At 42.9% G+C, this 20266-nt stretch overlaps 1 protein-coding gene and 1 long non-coding RNA gene across 6 annotated transcripts in view; one reads left to right on the top strand and one right to left on the bottom strand.

Annotated features, from left to right (window-relative positions):
* JAK2 (Janus kinase 2) overlaps positions 1-20266 on the bottom strand; it is a 274729-nt gene that overhangs the window by 114777 nt on the left and 139686 nt on the right. For all 5 annotated transcript variants that reach the window (XR_008844274.1, XM_056522184.1, XM_056522199.1 and 2 more), the window contains one exon: positions 3137-3254. Coding sequence is in view for 4 of the 5 variants with exons in the window: in XM_056522184.1 (XP_056378159.1) it covers positions 3137-3254 (118 nt within the window). In the remaining variant the exon portion in view is untranslated. The remainder of the gene's footprint in view (positions 1-3136; positions 3255-20266) is intronic.
* The window catches only part of LOC130274194 (uncharacterized), a 55944-nt gene that overhangs the window by 12545 nt on the left and 23133 nt on the right, over positions 1-20266 (top strand). The window lies entirely within an intron of this gene.

Here is a 20266-nt window from a genome sequence, read left to right on the forward strand (position 1 = left end):
TCCACTGCAAAAAGTGGTGTACGGTGCACCAAACAGTAGACAACTTTAAAACATGTTCTACTAAAAATTGAGCCAAAAAAATTGCACAAAAAAATGCAATTGCGCAAAATTTGAAGGGACATTTAAAACATTAAAGTGGTATAAAGCCAATGATAAATGTCCCCCATTGAATCAATTTAACCCCTTTATGCAAAATCAGGTACATGTACGTGATGATTAGGGATAACTTCCTGCATCATCCCGTACATGAACCTGATAGAAATAAACTCTCACAGTGCCGACGGACGCCTCCCTAAAGCAGACCAGGGATCAATCGCAGCGGTCCCCGGCCAGCGATTGCTGCTTTTGGTCCGTCCGCACAGACTAAACAATAGTAGGGATCTGCTTCCTTCCCCCTCTCCTCCGTCGCTTCACTGTGTGGGAGCTCCCTCTGTCACCTATCAGCACTCTGCAAAGTTAAAGCGTGAGTGATCAGTCCCTAACTGATCTATCCTATGCCTGTCAGTACTGACAGACATAGGCATAATTCAATGTAGTACAGAGGTGTACTCCATTGAATTATGTGTATAAAAAATAAAAAAGTGTGAAAAAAAATGAAAACGTGAAAAAAAAATTAAAAAGTGTGAAAAAAAAGAAAAATCTTAAAAAATAATAAAATAAATTATATATGTGTATAATACACCCCCAAAAATAGTCGACCCCCCCAAATACATCAACATGTCCCACAAAAAAAAAATAAAAAAGTCCTCACACAATTGCGTGAGTGAAAAAATAAAAAAAGTTACAGCTCACAGAGTATGGCGACATAAAAAAATTTTTATGCCATAAATGCACTAAAATATATTTAAAAAGTATATAAATTTAATATATTTAAAAAAGTATATAAATTTGGTATAACCGTAATAGTATCAACCAGCAGTGTAACGTTAAAATGTCATTTATACTGCATGAAGAATTACCTAAAAAAATAAAATATAAACCGCAGAATAGATTTATTTTATACATACCACCTCATAAAAATTAAATATAAAATGATCAGTGTCACATGTACCACAGAATGGTACAAATGAAAGCATCAACTTGTCTCCCAAAAATATTTTTGCACCCCAAGGCCCCTGTAATTTTATATGATGCCAACAAAATATCTTAAACTAAAAGGGTGCCCCAAAATCCACACAGCATGCCTTCAAGTCTGAGGCCTGTGTGAGAGACACGTAGCGCACAAAGGCCACATATTTCTTCGGCAACACCTACAGTGTTAAAAATGTGAAAAAAATTGATTAAAATGAGAAATCTGCAAAAAAATAAAATTTTAAAATTCCGCCTCCCTTTGCTTTTATTTCTGTGAAATGCCTAAAGGGTTAATAAACTTCTTTAATGTCATTCTGACTACTTTAAGGGGTGCAGTTTATAAAATGGGGTGACTTATGGGGGTAACATACAGGCCCCTCAATTCCACTTCAGAACGGAACTGGTCCCCGAAAAATATAAACCTTATAAACCTTCTAACATTCAACAGTAAAGGGGTCAAAGACACTACGAAAGACTTATCACAGACTCTAGAGATCCGGTTGTAAGTATTAAAATAATAACTATTGCTGTGGTTGGGTTGCTGTTATTACGTAAAACATCCTTCTTCCCTCGGCTTTGTTAATATAAATCAGTTTTAATAACAGGAAAAAGAAGAAAGGATAAATCTTACAAAGGGAAAAAAAATGAATCCTTTGAAATTACATATGTAGCAATTTACTTACTATTCCAGTAAACATAAATGGAAGCTTTGAAAATATATCCAAATCACATATTTACTGTTTTAAATTACAACACTAAGATGATGCATGGAGTTTTTCAAGGTGACTTTACTAATGCCAATGGGCAAACCTCCCAGAAGTAACAGAAAATACTAAAAGTAAAGAACTCAATTCATTCCTCTTGACATGAACAGTAAAGGTTCAGAGACTAGCTTAGCAATAGAATATCATCTATGAGCATGGCATTTAGAAAGCTCAAGTTTCTGTCAAGTAGTCTAAGTTTTCCACATATGTGGGAGGTCAACGTGTACAATTCATGTGTAGCTTAAGATGAGCCGTTGGATCACATGGCTACAAGTGGCAAATGAGCAAATACAATGGGGGTAGCAACAATTCAGATTGCTTATTTAAAGGGGTGCTCCAATTTAACTGAAATAATAACTGCTGCCTCCTAAGTCTAGAAAATAATAAACTACACTGTACTTACCCCACCCACTCCCGCGCTGACACTGCAATATGCCCCAGTCCCTGTATTTGCTGATAACACACTGTCCTGACTCCCCAATCACAGAGGATGCAGTGTGTTTGGAACGTCATCAAGAGAGGCAGGACAGCGTGTCATAGGAGTAAGTAAACACAGGGACCAGGGCTGATCAAAATAACCTAAACAACTAAAGAGACAACAATAAAGAAGTAAACAATCTGCTATTTCCTTCTTCTAATTTTAAGCAATATCCTACAAAGAATGCAACAAGTAATTTACCAAAAACAGGTGTGCATAAATAGACAACGCAGCCTTACATTTGAGAAGACAGTATCAATGGGCTCTGAGACTTGGGGCCTATAACAGATTGCAAAAAATATGAGGATACTCTGCCAAATGCCATGAGCCTTTGACCTAGTTATGCTAAATGGGCTATAACACAGCATAAACAAGAGATACAAATGTCTTAGATGTTGTTAGAGTAAACCTAAGTATAGCCTAATACATTTGAGAAGCCAGTCACATAACAACAAATACAATTATATATGATGCAAGATGATTATTTTTAAACACCTCCAGGAGATAGATGTATATACATATATAAAGAATGGATTCAATTTCATCATCCTTCACATGCAAGCAGCAAGGGCAGGAGATAACAATGATACCTAAATGCTGAAAACACCATCTGTCAACCCTCTGAAAGCTCTATAATTAGCCAATGACCCTTCCAGTCCATGAAACTAGTTGGGCTGTGTTTATTAGGAAGGATGCTTGCTTAAGACTGATAACAAACTTGCTACTGTTGCAATAAAAACACAAAGGTGAAAATCAGGAACAAAAGCAGAATTTCATAAACTTACAAAAATACCCAACAGTGGCATTAATCTTAGCATCTTACCTGAGCAAACAAATAAGACATGACAAAGTCATCAAGAACTGGACTTTCAGATCCCCTTGCAACTCCATAACGAAACGCTCTGCTGCTTCCGTTGCTATACCAGTGTGGGAAATAAAACCTGTGGGGAACAAAATACATTTCATAATGGTCAAAGCTATAACTGAACTACTAATTCATCCACACAGGGACATTTAGATCAGGGCTACAATGACTATTTGTTTGTAACACTAGTGACTGAAATTAAGCTACAGCTGCAGCTCAAAGTAATACAATCTTGTAGACGGTGGCTGTCACTTCATAGTTGTTACTATACTTTCCCTGGTGAGTCTAAGGACACTAACAATATTATTCCACCCCCCTTAGGGAGTTTCCCCCTGCGGGTAAAACCTCTCAACTAAAGACCCCCCCTAAAAAACAATCTTTATTTGTAATATTATAAAAATGATTATGGAAAACACACAGTTAAATACTTAGCGTAGACTCTGTTTCTTATTGTCCTAAGAGATCTCTCACGTTACTTGATTGGACTACCACAGCTCAGTGTATTATAAGCCGTCTGACACTTTATGTATTAGCTACTTGCTAATTGCATAATACACTGATTTTATATTTCCATTGGCGGCTGGACTACGAGGCAGCACTGCATAAAATCCTGTATAACCTCCCCAACGTTTTGCCGTTTAAAATGGCTTTGTCAAGGGCTATAATCCGGGTAGTGATTTCACACTGTGTTAGGGACTCTGTTGTAGCTATACTTGGCATCCTGTTAAAACATCATTAACACCTTCCCGCAAAGTGGCTTATATATAAGCCGCAATGTGGAGGCAGTTCGCGCATCACGGCTTATATATATGACACGCAGTTAACCCGGCGATGTGCAGCATCGCACGGGTTAACTGGCAGAAGTCCCGCTGTTTCCAGCAGGGGACAACTTCTGCTTCACCCCCCAGGACCATCCATTGATGGTCCTGGTCAGCGATCACTGTGATTCGTCCCTGTGGACCAATCACAGTGACCTGGGGTGAAAGTTCAGATCCCACGCACTGCCCGCCCCTGGAAGTCGGGCAGAACGGGGGAAGATGGCTGTGGGGGCTCGCGGAGACCTGCGGCATAGGAGGGGAACACGTGGGGACCAGCGGCCTTACCTGGAGCAGCGGCGGGATTGGCCACGTGGAGGATCAGCGGCGAGACCGGCAGGTAAGTACATGGTCCTCAGAGGCAGCAGTGAAGATCTTCACTGCTGCTTCTAGGAGTCTTAAAACTACAACTCCCAGCATGCCCAGACAGCCTTTGGCTGTCTGGGCATGCTGGGAGTTGTAGTTTTGCAACATCTGGAGGGCCCCAGTTTGGAGACCATTGTATAATGGTCTCCAATCTGTGCTCTTCCAGCTGTTGCAAAACTACAACTCTCAACATGCACTGACTGTCCATGCATGCTGGGAGTTGTAGTTCAGCAACATGTGGCCCTTCAGATGTTGCCGAACTACAACTCCCAGCATGCCTGGACAGTCAGTGCATGTTGAGAGTTGTAGTTTTGCAACAGCTGGAAGAGCACAGATTGGAGACCATTATACAATGGTCTCCAAACTGGGGCCCTCCAGATGTTGCAAAACTACAACTCCCAGCATGCCCTTCAGCTGTCTGGGCATGCTGGGAGTTGTAGTTTTTTAACAACTGGAGACACACTGGTTGGGAAACATTGTCTGTTTCGAACTCAATGTTTCCTAACCTGTGTGCCTGCAGCTGTTGCAAAACTATAACTCCCAGCATGCACTAACAGACCATGCATGCTGGAAGTTGTGGTTTTGCAACAGCTGGTGCCCCCCCCGCCCGTGTGACTGTACCCTAAAAACACTACACTACACCAAAATAAAATAAAAAGTTAAAAACACTACATATACACATACCCCTACACAGTACCCCCCCCCCCCCCCCAATAAGAACGTCCGGTTCGCCACTGTTTCCAAAGCGGAGCCTCCAGCTGTTGCAAAACAGCAACTCCCAGTATTGCCGGACAGCCATTTACTGTCCAAGCATGCTGGGAGTTTAGCAACAGCTGTAGGCACCCTGTTTAGGAATCACTGGCGTAGAATACCCCTATGTCCACCCCTATGCAAATCCCTAATATAGTCCTCAAATGCGCATGGCGCTCTCACTTTGGAGCCCTGTCGTATTTCAAGTCAACAGTTTAGGACCACATATGGGGTATCACCGTACTCGGGAGAAATTGCGTTACAAGGTTTGGGGGGGCTATTTCTCCTTTAACCCTTTATGAAAAGCAAATGTTGGGGTCTACACCAGAATGTTAGTTTAAAAAAATAAAAATTTTTACACTAACATGCTGGTGTTGCCCCATACTTTACATTTTCACAAGAGGTAAAAGGGAAAAAAGCCCCCCAAAATTTGTAACACAATTTCTCCTGAGTACGGAGATACCCCATATGTGGGCGCAAAGTGCTCTGGGGGCTCACAACAAGGCCCAGAAGGGAGAGTGCACCATGTACATTTGACTTGATTTGCACACGGGTGGCTGATTGTTACAGCGGTTTTGATAAACGCAAAAAAAAAACCACATGTGACCACATTTTGGAAACTACACCCCTCACGGAATGTAACAAGGGGTGCAGTGAGAATTTACACCTGTGAAAATGAAAAATTTTGTACAGCCCACTGTTCCAAAAATCTGTCAGACACCAGTGGGGGGTAAATGCTCACTGTACCCCTTGTTATACTCCTTAAGGGGTCTAGTTTTCAAAATGGTATGTCATGTGTTTTTTTTTTTTTGCTGTTCTGGCACCATAGGGGCTCCCTAAATGTGACATGCCCCCCCCAACCCCCCCCCCCCCCCCCCGAGAAAAATTTGCTCTCAAAAAGCCAAATATGACTCCTCCTCTTCTGAGCATTGTAGTTTGCCCGTAGTGCACTTCAGGTCAACTTATGGGGTACCTCCATACTCAGAAGAGATGGGGTTACAAATTTTGGGGGGTATTTTCTGCTATTAACCCTTGCAAAAATGTGAAATTTGGGGGGAAACACACATTTTTGTAAAAAAAAAAAAAAAAAAATTTTTACATATGCAAAAGTCGTGAAACCCATGTGGGGTATTAAGGCTCACTTAATTCCTTGTTACGTTCCTCAAGGGGTCTAGTTTCCAAAATGGTATGCCATGTGTTTTTTTTTTTTTTGCTGTTCTGGCACCATAGGGGCTTCCTAAATGCGACATGCCCCCCGACCAAAATTTCCTCTCAAAAAGCCAAATATGACTCCTTCTCTTTTGAGCATTGTAGTTCGCCCGTAGTGCACTTCAGGTCAACTTATGGGGTGTCTCCATACTCAGAAGCGATGGGGTTACAAATTTTGGGGGGTATTTTCTGCTATTAACCCTTGCAAAAATATGAAATTTGGGGGGAAACACATTTTAGTGAAAATTTTTTATTTATTTTTTCACATGCAAAAGTCGTGAAACACCTGTGGGGTATTAAGGCTCACTTTATTCTTTTTTACGTTCCTCAAGGGGTCTAGTTTCCAAAATGGTATGGCATGTGTTTTTTTTTGCTGTTCTGGCACCATAGGGGCTTCCTAAATGCGACATGCCCCCCGACCAAAATTTCCTCTCAAAAAGCCAAATATGACTCCTTCTCTTTTGAGCATTGTAGTTCGCCCGTAGTGCACTTCAGGTCAACTTATGGGGTGTCTCCATACTCAGAAGCGATGGGGTTACAAATTTTGGGGGGTATTTTCTGCTATTAACCCTTGCAAAAATATGAAATTTGGGGGGAAACACATTTTAGTGAAAATTTTTTATTTATTTTTTTACACATGCAAAAGTCGTGAAACACCTGTGGGGTATTAAGGCTCACTTTATTCTTTTTTACGTTCCTCAAGGGGTCTAGTTTCCAAAATGGTATGGCATGTGTTTTTTTTGCTGTTCTGGCACCATAGGGGCTTCCTAAATGCAACATGCCCCCCAAAAACCATTTCAGAAAAACATACTCTCCAAAATCCCCTTGTCGCTCCTTCGCTTCTGAGCCCTCTACTGCGCCCGCTGAACATTTTACATAGAGTTATGAGGCATGCCCTTACTCGAGAGAGATTGGGCTACAAATATAAGTATAATTTTTTTTCCTTTTACCCCTTGTAAAAATTCTAAAATTGGGTCTACAAGAACATGCGAGTGTAAAAAATGAAGATTGTGAATTTTCTCCTTCACTTTGCTGCTATTCCTGTGAAACACCTAAAGGGTTAAAACACTGACTGAAAGTCATTTTGAATACTTTGGGGGGTGTAGTTTTTATAATGGGGTCATTTGTGGGGTATTTCTAATATGAAGACCCTTCAAATCCACTTCAAACCTGAACTGGTCCCTGAAAAATTGTGAGTTTGAAAATTTTGTGAAAAATTGCTGCTGAACTTTGAAGCCCTCTGGTGTCTTCCAAAAGTAAAAACTCATCAATTTTATGATGCAAACATAAAGTAGACATATTGTATATGTGAATCAAATTTTTTTTATTTGTAATATACATTTTCCTTACAAGCAGAAAGCTTCAAAGTTAGAAAAATGCAAAATTTTCAAATTTTTCATCAAATTTGGGGATTTTTCGAGAATATGTCACGAAAAAACAATCTCGGAATCAGAATGATAACTAAAAGCATTCCAGAGTTATTAATGTTTAAAGTGACAGTGGTCAGATGTGCAAAAAACGCTCTGGTCCTTAAGGCCAAAATGGGCTTGGTCCTTAAGGGGTTAAAGGGGTATTCCAGGCCAAAACTTTTTTTATATACATCAACTGGCTCCGGAAAGTTAAACCGATTTGTAAATTACTTCTATTAAAAAATCTTAATCCTTCCAATAGTTATTAGCTTCTGAAGTTGAGATGTTGTTTTCTGTCCAACTGCTCTCTGATGACTCACGTCCCGTGCAGTTCCTATGGGGATATTCTCCCATCATGCACAGCTCCCGGGATGTGACATCATCATTGAGCAGTTAGACAGAAAACTTCAGAAGCTAATAACTATTGGAAGGATTAAGATTTTTTAATAGAAGTAATTTACAAATCTGTTTAACTTTCCGGAGCCAGTTGATATATATAAAAAAAGGTTTTGCCTGGAATACCCCTTTAACCCCTTCCCGACCTATGACATACCTGTACGTCATGGGTGGCAAGGTGTTCCCGACCCATGACATACAGGTACGTCATGGACATTACTGCCGCTACTCGCGGCACCCCGCAGCGCTCGGAAAGATGGTGGCTATCACTGATAGCCAGCCATCTTACCGTGCGACCACGGGGGGTTTCGTCCCCCACCCCCCCCAGCGATCGCTGCTATCAGCTGGTCAAATCTGACTAGCTGATAGCAGCGTTTCGCTATGAAAATACTTAGCAGCGCGGTGTGTGAGTCCCGATCACGGGGATCGGGACACACACCGCTCTGCTAAGTGTCCCTGACCCGTCCCCCGGCGTCACTTACCCGGCCATGCGGTGTCCCGAGCGGTCCCGGCGTCCTCCGTGCGGTCCCGACGTCCTCCAGGCGGTCCCGGCTGCGCTGCGTCCCGGAGGTGAGTTTCCGGCAGCAGTGCAGCATCTTCATTGGCAGCAGTGAGATCGCCGTAAAGCGATCTCACTGCTGCCTCTGAGAGTTTCAAAACTGCAACTCCCAGCATGCCCAGACAGCCTTTGGCTTTCTGGGCATGCTGGGAGTTGTAGTTTTGCAACATCTGGAGGTCCACAGTTTGGAGACCACTGTGTAATGGTCTCCAATCTGTGCTCTTCCAGATGTTGCAAAACTACAAATCTCAGCATGCTCAGTCTGTCCAGGCATGCTGGGAGTTGTAGTTCTCTAACATCTGGAAGACCACAGATTGGAGACCATTATACAGTGGTCTCCAAACTGTGGACCTCCAGATGTTGCAAAACTACAACTCCCAGCATGCCCAGACTGCCCAAGCATGCTGGAAGTTGTAGTTCGGCAACATCTGATCCTTCAGATATTGCCGAACTACAACTTCCAGCATGCCTTGGCAGTCTGGGCATGCTGGGAGTTGTAGTTTTGCAACATTTGGAGGCACACTAGTTGGGAAACATTGTCCGTTTCCTACCTCAGTGCCTCCAGCTGTTGCAATTGTTGCAAAACTATAACTCCCAGCATGCACTGACAGACCATGCATGCTGGGAGTTGTAGTTTTGCAACAGCTGGAGGCACACTGGTTTGGAAACACTAAGTTTGGTTGCAAAACACTTGAAAGTTTATTACTTAACTTAGTGTTTCCAAACCAGTGTTCCTCCAGCTGTTGCAAAACTACAACTCCCAGCATGCACGGACAGCCAAAGGGCATGCTCGGAGTTTGCAACAGCTGGATGTTTGCCCCCTCCCCCCAATGTGAATGTACAGGGTACACTCAAATGGGCGGAGGTTTACAGTGAGTGCTGCAAGTTTGAGATGGCGCAAAATTTGCGCTGCAGCTCAAATTTCCAGCGGCAAACTGGCTGTGAACCTCTGCCCATGTGACTGTACCCTAAAAACACTACACTAACACTAACCTAAAATAAAAAGTAAAAAACACTACATATACACATACCCCTACACAGCCCCCCTCCCCCCAAAAAATGAAAAACGTCTGGTACGCTACTGTTTCCAAAACGGAGCCTCCAGCTGTTGCAAAATAATAACTCCCAGTATTGCCGGACAGCCATTGACTGTCCAGGCATGCTGGGAGTTTTGCAACAGCTGGAGGCACCCTGTTTGGGAATCACTGGCGTAGAATACCCCTATGTCCACCCCTATGCAAATCCCTAATTCAGGCCTCAAATGCGCATGGCGCTCTCTCACTTTGGAGCCCTGTCGTATTTCAGGGCAACAGTTTTGGGACACATATGGGGTATCGCCGTACTCGGGAGAAATTGCCTTACACATTTTGGGGGGCTTTTTCTTCTTTAACCCCTTATGAAAAGGTGAAGTTGGGGTCTACACCAGCATGTTAGTGTAAAAAAATAAATTTTTTACACTGACATGCTGGTGTTGCCCTATACTTTTCATTTTCACAAGAGGTAAAAGGGAAAAAAGACCCTCTAAATTTGTAATGCAATTTCTCCTGAGTACGGAGATACCCCATATGTGGGCACAAAGTGCTCTGGGGGCGCACAACAAGGCCCAGAAGGGAGAGTGCACCATGTACATTTGAGGCGATTGGCACAGGGGTGGCTGATTGTTACAGCAGTTCTGACAAACGCAAAACAATAAATATCCATATGTGACCCCATTTTGGAAACTACACCCCTCACGGAATGTAATAAGGGGTGCAGTGAGCATTTACACCCCACTGGTGTATGACAGATTTTTGGAACAGTGGTCTGTGAAAATGAAAAATAAAATTTTTGATTTGCACAGTCCACCGTTTCAAATATCTGTCAAACGCCAGTGGGGTGTAAATGCTCACTGCACCCCTTATTACATTCCATGAGGGGTATAGTTTCCAAAATGGGGTCACATGTGGGGGGGTCCACTGTTCTGGCACCATAGGGGCTTCCTAAATGGGACATGCCCCCCAAAAACCCTTTCAGAAAAACTCACTCTCCAAAATCCCATTGTCGCTCCTTCCCTTCTGAGCCCTCTACTGCGCCCACCGAACATTTTACATACGCATATGAGGTATTTCCTTACTCGAGAGAAATTGGGTTACAAATTTTAGGGTGATTTCTCTCCTTTTACCTCTTGTAAAAATTAAAAAATTGGATCTACAAGAAAATGCGAGTGTAAAAAATGAAGATTTAGAATTTTCTCCTTCACTTTGCTGCTATTCCTGTGAAACACCTAAAGGGTTAAAACACTTACTGAATGTCATTTTGAATACTTTGGGGGGTGCAGTTTTTATAATGGGGTCATTTATGGGGTATTTCTAATATGAAGATCCTTAAAATCCACTTCCAACCTGAACTGGGCCCTGAAAAATTACGATTTTGAAAATCTTGAGAAAAATTGGAAAATTGCTGCGGAACTTTGAAGCCCTCTGATGTCTTCCAAAAGTAAAAACTTGTCAATTTTTTAATGCAAACACAAAGTAGACATATTGTATATGTGAATCAATATGTAATTTATTTGGAATATCCATTTTCCTTTCAAGCAGAGACTTTCAAAGTTAGAAAAATGCTAAATTTTCAAAATTTTCATGAAATTTTTAGATTTTTTACCAAGAAAGGATACAAATATCAGTGAAATTTTACCGATAAAATAAAGTAGAATATGTCACGAAAAAACAATCTCGGAACCAGAATGATAAGTAAAAGCATTCCAAAGTTATTAATGTTTAAAGTGACAGTGGTCAGATTTTCAAAAAATGCCCAGGTCATGAAGGTGAAAATGGGCTGGGTCATGAAGGGGTTAAATAGTGGGCAGTTGAAAGGTTTACCTAAACTCTAGCATGGATTTCAGAGAGATGCACTGGAAAGACAAAGATGAGTTTAAATAAATCTGATGCATTGTTAGCTGGCAGTAGTTTACTTAACACCAGCTTAGGAAATGCTGGCCTTAGCTTAGTTCCCCATTTCCCATAACAACTATATTTAGGTCACATATAGCTTAAGGGAACATTCACACGTACACAGATTTGATACACAGGGTTTTCTGCTGCAGATTTCAATGTAAACTAAATGTGCACAGCTTCTGATCTGCAGTTACAAATCCTGCGCATCAAATCTGAGCAGGATCCTGCATGTGTGAACGTACCCTAATATATTTTTTTTTATGTTGGGATACAGAAGAATAAGTGTTCCAACATGTGGAACATGGAAACAACGACACAATGTCAAATACTGCACGACAGAAAACACTGAAGGCTGGTTTACATCTATACCACAGCAAGACATGATTAAACAATACCTAAACATATGCTGTAGTATACCCGTAGACTTCCATTATGCCAGTGTACTTAAAAATATGTCACTTTAGAGTAGGGTCATATGTGCCGTATTTTGCTGTGTATTTTTTGCAGCTGAATTTGCTATCCCATGACTTCATAGGGTAGGTAAATATGCAGCAGCAGATGCACAGCAAATATGCAGCAAAATATGACATGTGTGACCCTGCATTTTGTCTCCTGTACTAAAGTTCTGTACACACCACTTTTCTGAACATTTACAGTACTTTATTTTCCTATTTCCCCCCCATAGAAGTGTATATGTGATGTATGGGTGGTGTATATCTAGCTATCTATCGATTAACCCCAACCATCCCTCAATGTTTTGTGGCTTACATTGTCTTCCTTCTCACATTCTAGGCCCCTATAACTTGTTTATTTTTCACTGACAAAGGTGTATCAGGGCTCAATTTTGCTGTACTTTTCATTAGCACACTTTATTTTATTATTACGAAGACTTAAAAAAAATATTTGTAGGGCAAAATTGGGACAAAAAATTGAATTGCACAATTTTGTGGCGTTCACGTTGTGGTAAAATCAGCATGCTAACTTTATTCTATGGGTCAGTCAGTATTATACTAGACATGAGCAGAATGGTTGCAGACAACACGGGAGCAGAGAGCTGGGCTACAGCAGCGGTCCGGCAACTCCATTGTGCGTCCCACTGTCTCTTGTCCCAGCAGTGCCTAGCGCTGGGAGGAGGTGACTTAACCTATCCACAACTGGCCGCAGTATGTATACGGCTGGTCTATGAAGCAAGCTCAGGATATCACTGATCAGTCTGGCTTTACCATTTAGACGCTGCAATCAAAGTTGAATATGCCTAAAACAAGTGCTGGTGGCTCAGTGGAGCTGATCGGGACAGCCACGGGCCCTGATCAGCTGAGAGGACAGGTGGAGGTCCCTATCTGCCTCCTTCCCGTTCGATCGGTGCTCAAATAATACAGGCAGCCTGAGTAGCCTGTAGTAATGTAGCACCGATAACAGTGATCAATGCTGTGCTATAGCACAACATTGATAAGTTTCTGCAATCCAAAAAAATTACAATTAGTCCCCATGGAAGTTTTTTCCAAACAGGGTGCCTTCAGCTGTTGCAAAACTACAACTTCCAGCCTGCCTGGACAGCTTTTGTCTGTCCTCCAGGCATGCTGGGAGTTGCAGTTTTGCAATAACTGGATATACCCCGTTTGGATAACACTGCCCTACGGGGACTAAAAAATTGTAAAAAGTAAAAGGCAATAAATGTTAATAAGCCCCTCCCCTAATAAAAGTTTAAATCACCCCTTTTCCCCCCACTAATAAATAAGTGTAAACTAACAAACATGTGCTATCGCCGTGTGCCTAAATGTCCAAACTATTAAATTACAACATTAAAGATACAGTTGGCGACACACAAAACAAGCCTCATATGGGTCTTTAGGTAAAACATGTTAAGCATTAGGGCTATTAGAAGGAGAGATAAAAATGAAACCCCCTACCCGTTCCCGATCCCTAAAGGAATTCCCTTACTCCCACTGCTCTGCACAACAGAGCAATGCAACAACACCAGAGAGTGTGCAGACTATACCAGTCCAGCCACATGAAATGCAGAGGAGGAATTAAGCTCCTTCCCCCCCCCCCATTTCAGATCCAATCCCCTCCATTTTATGTTCAGTCAATGAACATTAAATTGCTTAAAGGGGTTCTCTGGTGCTTAGACATCTTATCCCCTATCCAAAGAATAGGGGATAAGATGCCTGATCGCGGGAGTCCTGCCGCTGGGGACCCCCGTGATCTTGCATGCGGCACCCCGTTTGTAATCAGCGTGTTCACTCCATGTCTGATTACCGGCGACCACAGGGCCGGCGGTGTGTGACGTCATGCTCCGCCCCTATATGCAAGCCTACGGGAGGGGGCGTGATAGCTAGGCTTGCATTGAGGGGCAGAGCATGACGTCACACGGGGGCAGAGGAGTGACGTCACACGCCGCCGGCCCTGTGGTCGCCGGTAATCAGACTCGGAGCGACCACGCTCCGGGGACTGATTACAAACGGGGTGCCGCATGCAAGATCCCGGGGGTCCCCAGCGGCAGGGCTCTCGCGATCAGGCATCTTATCCCCTTTCCTTTGGATTGGGGATAAGATGTCTAAGCACCGGAGAACCCCATTTAAAACGTGTGTGCGGCCCGGAGAAGTGTAGACTATTTTAATTTTGGCCCCCACCTACTGTCAAGCTGTGCAGGCTAGCTGTACAGCATACCTACTGGACAGCACTTTCCCTGGGAAAACAGTTGCAACTGTAAACGTTTCCTATGAAAATCTTTGCAAATATACTGTATTTGTAGCAACCAATATGAATCTAAAATTTGCTGTTAGATGCCGGAAAACAGATATTTCCTACAAAATGGCAACAACCTATGACAACCTCATAATGGAGTAAAGATCCCTATCATGTTTAATAGAAGTAAAGATTGTTCTGTACGCACAGCAGAGAAGAGAGGCCAGCATTCCTTACCTTGGATTTGTACACATTTGTACAGGAGAGTTGGTAGAAAAGCGCTTGTTGTTCTGTGCAATTCACTAGATCCAACTGACCTCCCTACCAACAAGCCTGAACAAGGGTCCTTTATTCTTAACAGAGCTCTCTTACATTCATATACAAAATATGATATCCAGTTATGAATACATGCTCAATGCATGGCTTGTAAAATGGCTTGTTGTCACAGAGTGTACTGCAGTGCACCAGTAGTTTATGCCTTTCCTTTTCTAGTGCTTATCAATGGCTTCACTTTTATCAGACATTTTATTGTGCAATTTTTATACAGAAAAAAGGTTAGTAACATTTCAAATACATTTTTCAATTATAGAAAAAGTAGAAAATATGTTCTGTGCTGGAGGGTTACACATTTAGTGTCTAGCACTGGGATTTAAACATGTTTAAATAGTCTTCATCCCCTGTATTTTTTTTTCAACTGTAATTTTTTATTAAAGGTTTTACAATAGAAAGTCAGAACAACTTGTGATACATTGTAGCATAAAGTGTGAATCAATCAAAAACAACAAAAAAAAAGGCAATGGGTAAACTAGGAATTCTCAAGAGAAATCCAAGAAGCCCAATACTGGGCACCAACAGAGCAATAGAAAACAAAGTACAACAAGACAAACAAAAACAGCAGCAGGACTATACAAAAAAGGACAAGAAAGAAGGGACAAAAAAGATGGGGAGGGAGTCCAGAAGAAAAGGGGGAATAGTGGGAGGGGAGACTAAGGAGGCTGTCTATCCAGAACCCTGTCCCAAGGTTCCCAAACAGAAAGAAACAGAGGGAAAGAGTTATTAAGAGAGGCAGTAAGGTATTCAAGAGAGCGGATTTCCCTGATCCTCACTGCCAGATCAGTCTCTGATGGGGGAAGTGAAAGTTTCCAGCATTTTGCAATCAGGGTTTTGGCAGCCAGAACCATATGCATAAACAGTTTAAATGGTCTCTTGGGTAAGAGTCTGGTGGAGAGGAATAGTAAGTAGACCCGGGGGTCTAAAGGGACCTGCGCTCCCAGGACCTCCAGTATCAGTCATTTCACCATTTCCCAAAAAGGAACAATGACAGGGCTGGACCAGAATATATGGAAGACCGTACCCAGACCCACCCCCACAATGCCAACACTGGCAGGCAGGGTTCAGTTTGTTAACCCCTTAAGGACCACGGATGTATGAGAATGTCCCTGCGCCCTGGGTCTTTAGGACCAGGAACGTACTCATACGTCCCAGCGAATTTCGCATCCCGCCGCGCGGGTTGCGAAACCGGACGCCTGCTGAAATCATTCAACAAGCGTCCCAGGCAAACGCCAAGGGGGGTCCCGGGACCCCCACATGTCGACGATCGCCGCAAATCGCAAGTGAATTCACACTTGCGATTTGCGCGATTACGGGTCAATACGGGTCTATGGTGACCCGGAATATAAGGGGGATCGCGGGTGTCTAAGACACCCACAATCCCCCTGAAGAGATAGGAGTGAGGTGGCAGGGGTGCCACCCCTCCTATCCCTGCTATTGGTGGTCTAGACGCGACCACCAATAGCAGATCGGGGGCAGGGGGGTTAACTTTCGTTTTCCCCATCCTGCCCACCCACAATAGGCGGGGCAGATCGGGGAAACGACAAAGGACCGGCGCCGGAGTCCACTTACCGATCTGCGGAGGCTGCGGGTGACGATCGGTGTCGGAGATCGGCGATGTCGTGCAGCAAGCTCCCTGGATCCGACGGAAGCCGGTAAGTTGCCTAGCAACATCTGGAGGGCTGCAGTCCGAGACCACTATATAGTGGTCTCTATACTGTAGCACTCCAGATGTTGCAAAACTACAACTCCCAGCATGCCCAGACAGCTGTTTAGGCATGCTGGGAGTTGTAGTTTTGCAACAGCTGGAGGGCTACAGTTTGAGACCACTATATGGTAGTCTCTGAACTATAGCCCTCCAGATCTTGCAAAACTACAACTCCTAGCATGCACCACACAACTGTTTGCTGTCTGGGCAAGCTGGGATTTGTAGTTTTGCAGCATCTGGAGGGCCACAGTTTGCAGTGGTCTCTATACTGTAGCTCTCCAGATGTTGCAAAACTGCAATTCCCAGCATGCTGGGAGTTGTAGTTGCGATCCCTCCAGCTGTTGCATAACTACATATCCCAGCATGCCCTTCGGTGATCAGTACATGCTGGGAGTTGTAGTTTTGCAACAGCTGGAGGCACACTGGTTGGAAAATATTGAGTTCGATAACAGAACCTAACTGAAGGTTTTCCAACCAGTGTGCCTCCAGCTGTTGCAAAAGTACAACTCCCAGCATGCACGGTCTGTCAGTACATGCTGGGAGTTGTAGTTTTGAAACAGCTGGAGGTTTGCCGCCCCATGTGAATGTACAGGGTACATTCACACGGGCAGGCTTACAGTAAGTTTTCTGCTTCAAGTATGAGCTGCGGCAAATTTTTCGCCGCAGCGCAAACTCCTAGCAGTAAACTCACTATAAACCTCCGCCAGTGCGAATGTACCCTAAAAACATTACACTACACTAACACATAATAAAGGGTAAAACACTACATATACACCCCCTTACACTGTCTCCCCCAATAAAAATAAAAAACCTATTGTACGGCAGTGTTTCCAAAACGGAGCCTCCAGTGTTGCAAAACAACAACTCCCAGCGTTTCTGGACAGCCGCTGACTGTCCAGACATGCTGGGAGTTTAGCAACAGCTGGAGGGACCCTGTTTGGGAATCACTGGCGTAGAATACCCCTATGTCCACCCCTATGCAATCCCTAATTTAGTCCTCAAATGCGCATGGCGCTCTCTCACTTCGGAGCCCTGTCATATTTCAAGGAAACAGTTTAGGGCCACATATGGGGTATCTCCGTACTTGGGAGAAATTACACTACAAATTTTGGGAGGCTTTTTCTCCATTTACCCTTTATGAAAAGGAAAAGTTGGGGTCTACACCAGCCTGTTAGTGTAAAAAAAAAAAAAATTTTTTACACTAACATGCTGGTGTTGCCCTTTACTTTTTATTTTCACAAGAGGTAAAAGGAAAAAAAAGACCACCAAAACTTGTAACGCAATTTCTCCTGAGTACGGAAATACCCCAAATGTGGGCGTAAAATGACTATGCACTATGTACATTTGAAGCCTAAATTGGTGATTTGCACAGGGGTGGCTAATTTTACAGCGGTTCTGACATAAACGCAAAAAAATAAATACCGACATGTGACCTCATTTTGGAAACTACACCCCTCACGGAATGTAACAAGGGGTATAGTGAGCCTTAACACCACAAAGGTGTTTTACAAATTTTCGTTAAAGTTGGATGGGAAAATGAAAAAAAAAATTTTTCACTAAAATGCTGGTGTTACCCTAAATTTTTAATTTTCACAAGGGAAAATAGGAAAAAAGCCCCCCAAAATTTGTAACCCCATTTCTTCTGAGTAAGAAAATACCCCAAATGTGCATGGTAAAGTGCTCGGCAGGCGAACTACAATGATCAGAACAGAAGGAGCGCCATTGGGACTTTGAAGAGAAAATGTGTCCAGAATTGAAGGCCATGTGTGTTTACAAAGCCCCCATAGTGCCAGAACAATGGACCCTCCAACATGTGACCCCATTTTGGAAACTACACCCCTCGCGTAATGTAATAAGGGGTGCAGTGAGCATTTACGCCCCACAGGTGTCTGACAGATTTTTGGAACAGTGGTCCGTGAAAATGAAAAATAAAATTTTTCATTTGCTCTCCCCACTGTTCCAAAGATATGTCAAATGCCAGTGGGGTGTAAATACTCACTGCACCCCTTATTAAATTCTGTGAGGGGTGTAGTTTCCAAAATGGGGTCACATGTGGGGGGGTCCACTGTTCTGGCACCACGGGGGGCTTTGTAAACGCACATGGCCCCTGACTACCATTCCAAACAAATTCACTCTTCAAAAGCTCAATGGCGCTCCTCCTCTTCTGAGCATTCTAGTTCGACCGCAGGGCACTTGACGTCCACACATGGGGTATTTCCATACTCAAAAGAAATGGGGTTACAAATGTTGGGGGGTATTTTCTGCTATTAACCCTTGCAAAAATGTAAAATTTGGGGGGGGGGGGGGGGGGAACACATTTTTTGTGAAAATTATTATTATTTTTTTACATATGCAAAAGTTGTGAAACCCCTGTGGGGTATTAAGGCTCACTTTATTCCTTGTTACGTTCCTCAAGGGGTCTAGTTTCCAAAATGGTATGCCATGTGTTTTTTTTTTTTTTTTGCTGTTCTGGCACCATAGGGGCTTCCTAAATGCAACATGCCCCCCAAAAACCATTTCAGAAAAACGTACTCTCCAAAATCCTCTTCGCTTTTGAGCCCTCTACTGCGCCCGCTGAACACTTTACATAGACATATGAGGTATGTGCTTACTTGAGAGAAATTGAGCTACAAATACAAGTATAAATTTTCTCCTTTTACCACTTGTAAAAATTCAAAAATTGGGTCTACAAGAACATGCCAGTGTAAAAAAATGAAGATTTTGAATTTTCTCCTTCACTTTGCTGCTTTTCCTGTGAAACACCTAAAGGGTTAAAACACTTACTGAATGTCATTTTGAATACTTTGGGGGGTGCAGTTTTTATAATGGGGACATTTGTGGGGTATTTCTTATATGAAGACCCTTCAAATCCACTTCAAACCTGAATTGGTCCCTGAAAAATAGTGAGTTTGAAAATTTTGTGAAAAATTGGAAAATTGCTGCTGAACTTTGAAGCCCTCTGGTGTCTTCCAAAAGTAAAAACTCGTCAATTTTATGATGCAAACATAAAGTAGACATATTGTATATGTGAATACATTTTTTTATTTTGAATATCCATTTTCCTTACAAGCAGAGAGCTTCAAAGTTAGAAGAATGCAACATTTTAAATTTTTTCATCAAATGCTAGGATTTTTCACCAAGAAAGGATGCAAGTTACCACAAAAATTTTCCCTCATGTTAAAGTAGAATATGTCACGAAAAAACAAACTCGGAATCAGAATGATAACTTAAAGCATTCCAGAGTTATTAATGTTTAAAGTGACAATGGTCAGAAGTTCAAAAAACGCTCTGGTCCTAAGGTGTAAAATGGCCTGGTCCTTAAGGGGTTAAGCAGCGCAGGAGTGTGATACCAGCCCATAAGCAACTTATATAGCGTTTCCTTATATATCATGCAAATAGAGGCCTTAGAGGCCATATTATCTGCCATTGGGGTAGGGTAATAGTGGCATTCAAGTCCTTCTCCCAACTGCTCATGTACCGGTGCGACGGTACATGAGCAGGGGGGGCATGAAGAATAGAGTAGATATCAGAGAGAAGCCCTTTCATGTGCGGTCCCGAGTGGCATAACCGTTCAAAGGCCGAAGGCATGGAAACCTCCTAGGAGCCTAGATCGGACAACATGAAGTGCCTGAGTTGGAGATAATGGAGCCACTCGGAGGAGGGAAGACCATAACAGGAGACTAAATCCTCAAAGGGCAGCAATGCTCGGGACAGAGGGTGTACTAAATCAGCCCAGCAAAAGTGCCCCCTGCTTCTCCATTCCCTAACCATACGGGAGGTGAGGCCTGGGGGGAATGCCGGGCGGTAGAGCAAAGAGCGTAAAGGGGAGGTACGAGAGAACAAGCGGAATTTCCTGGAGCAATATCCCCAGACATATTTGGAGAAGGACATAGGGCCATGGTGGGGGCCAGAGGGGATTGCAGAT

The sequence above is a fragment of the Hyla sarda genome, chromosome 1 (genome assembly GCF_029499605.1).
Source record: "Hyla sarda isolate aHylSar1 chromosome 1, aHylSar1.hap1, whole genome shotgun sequence".
NCBI lineage: Eukaryota > Metazoa > Chordata > Amphibia > Anura > Hylidae > Hyla > Hyla sarda.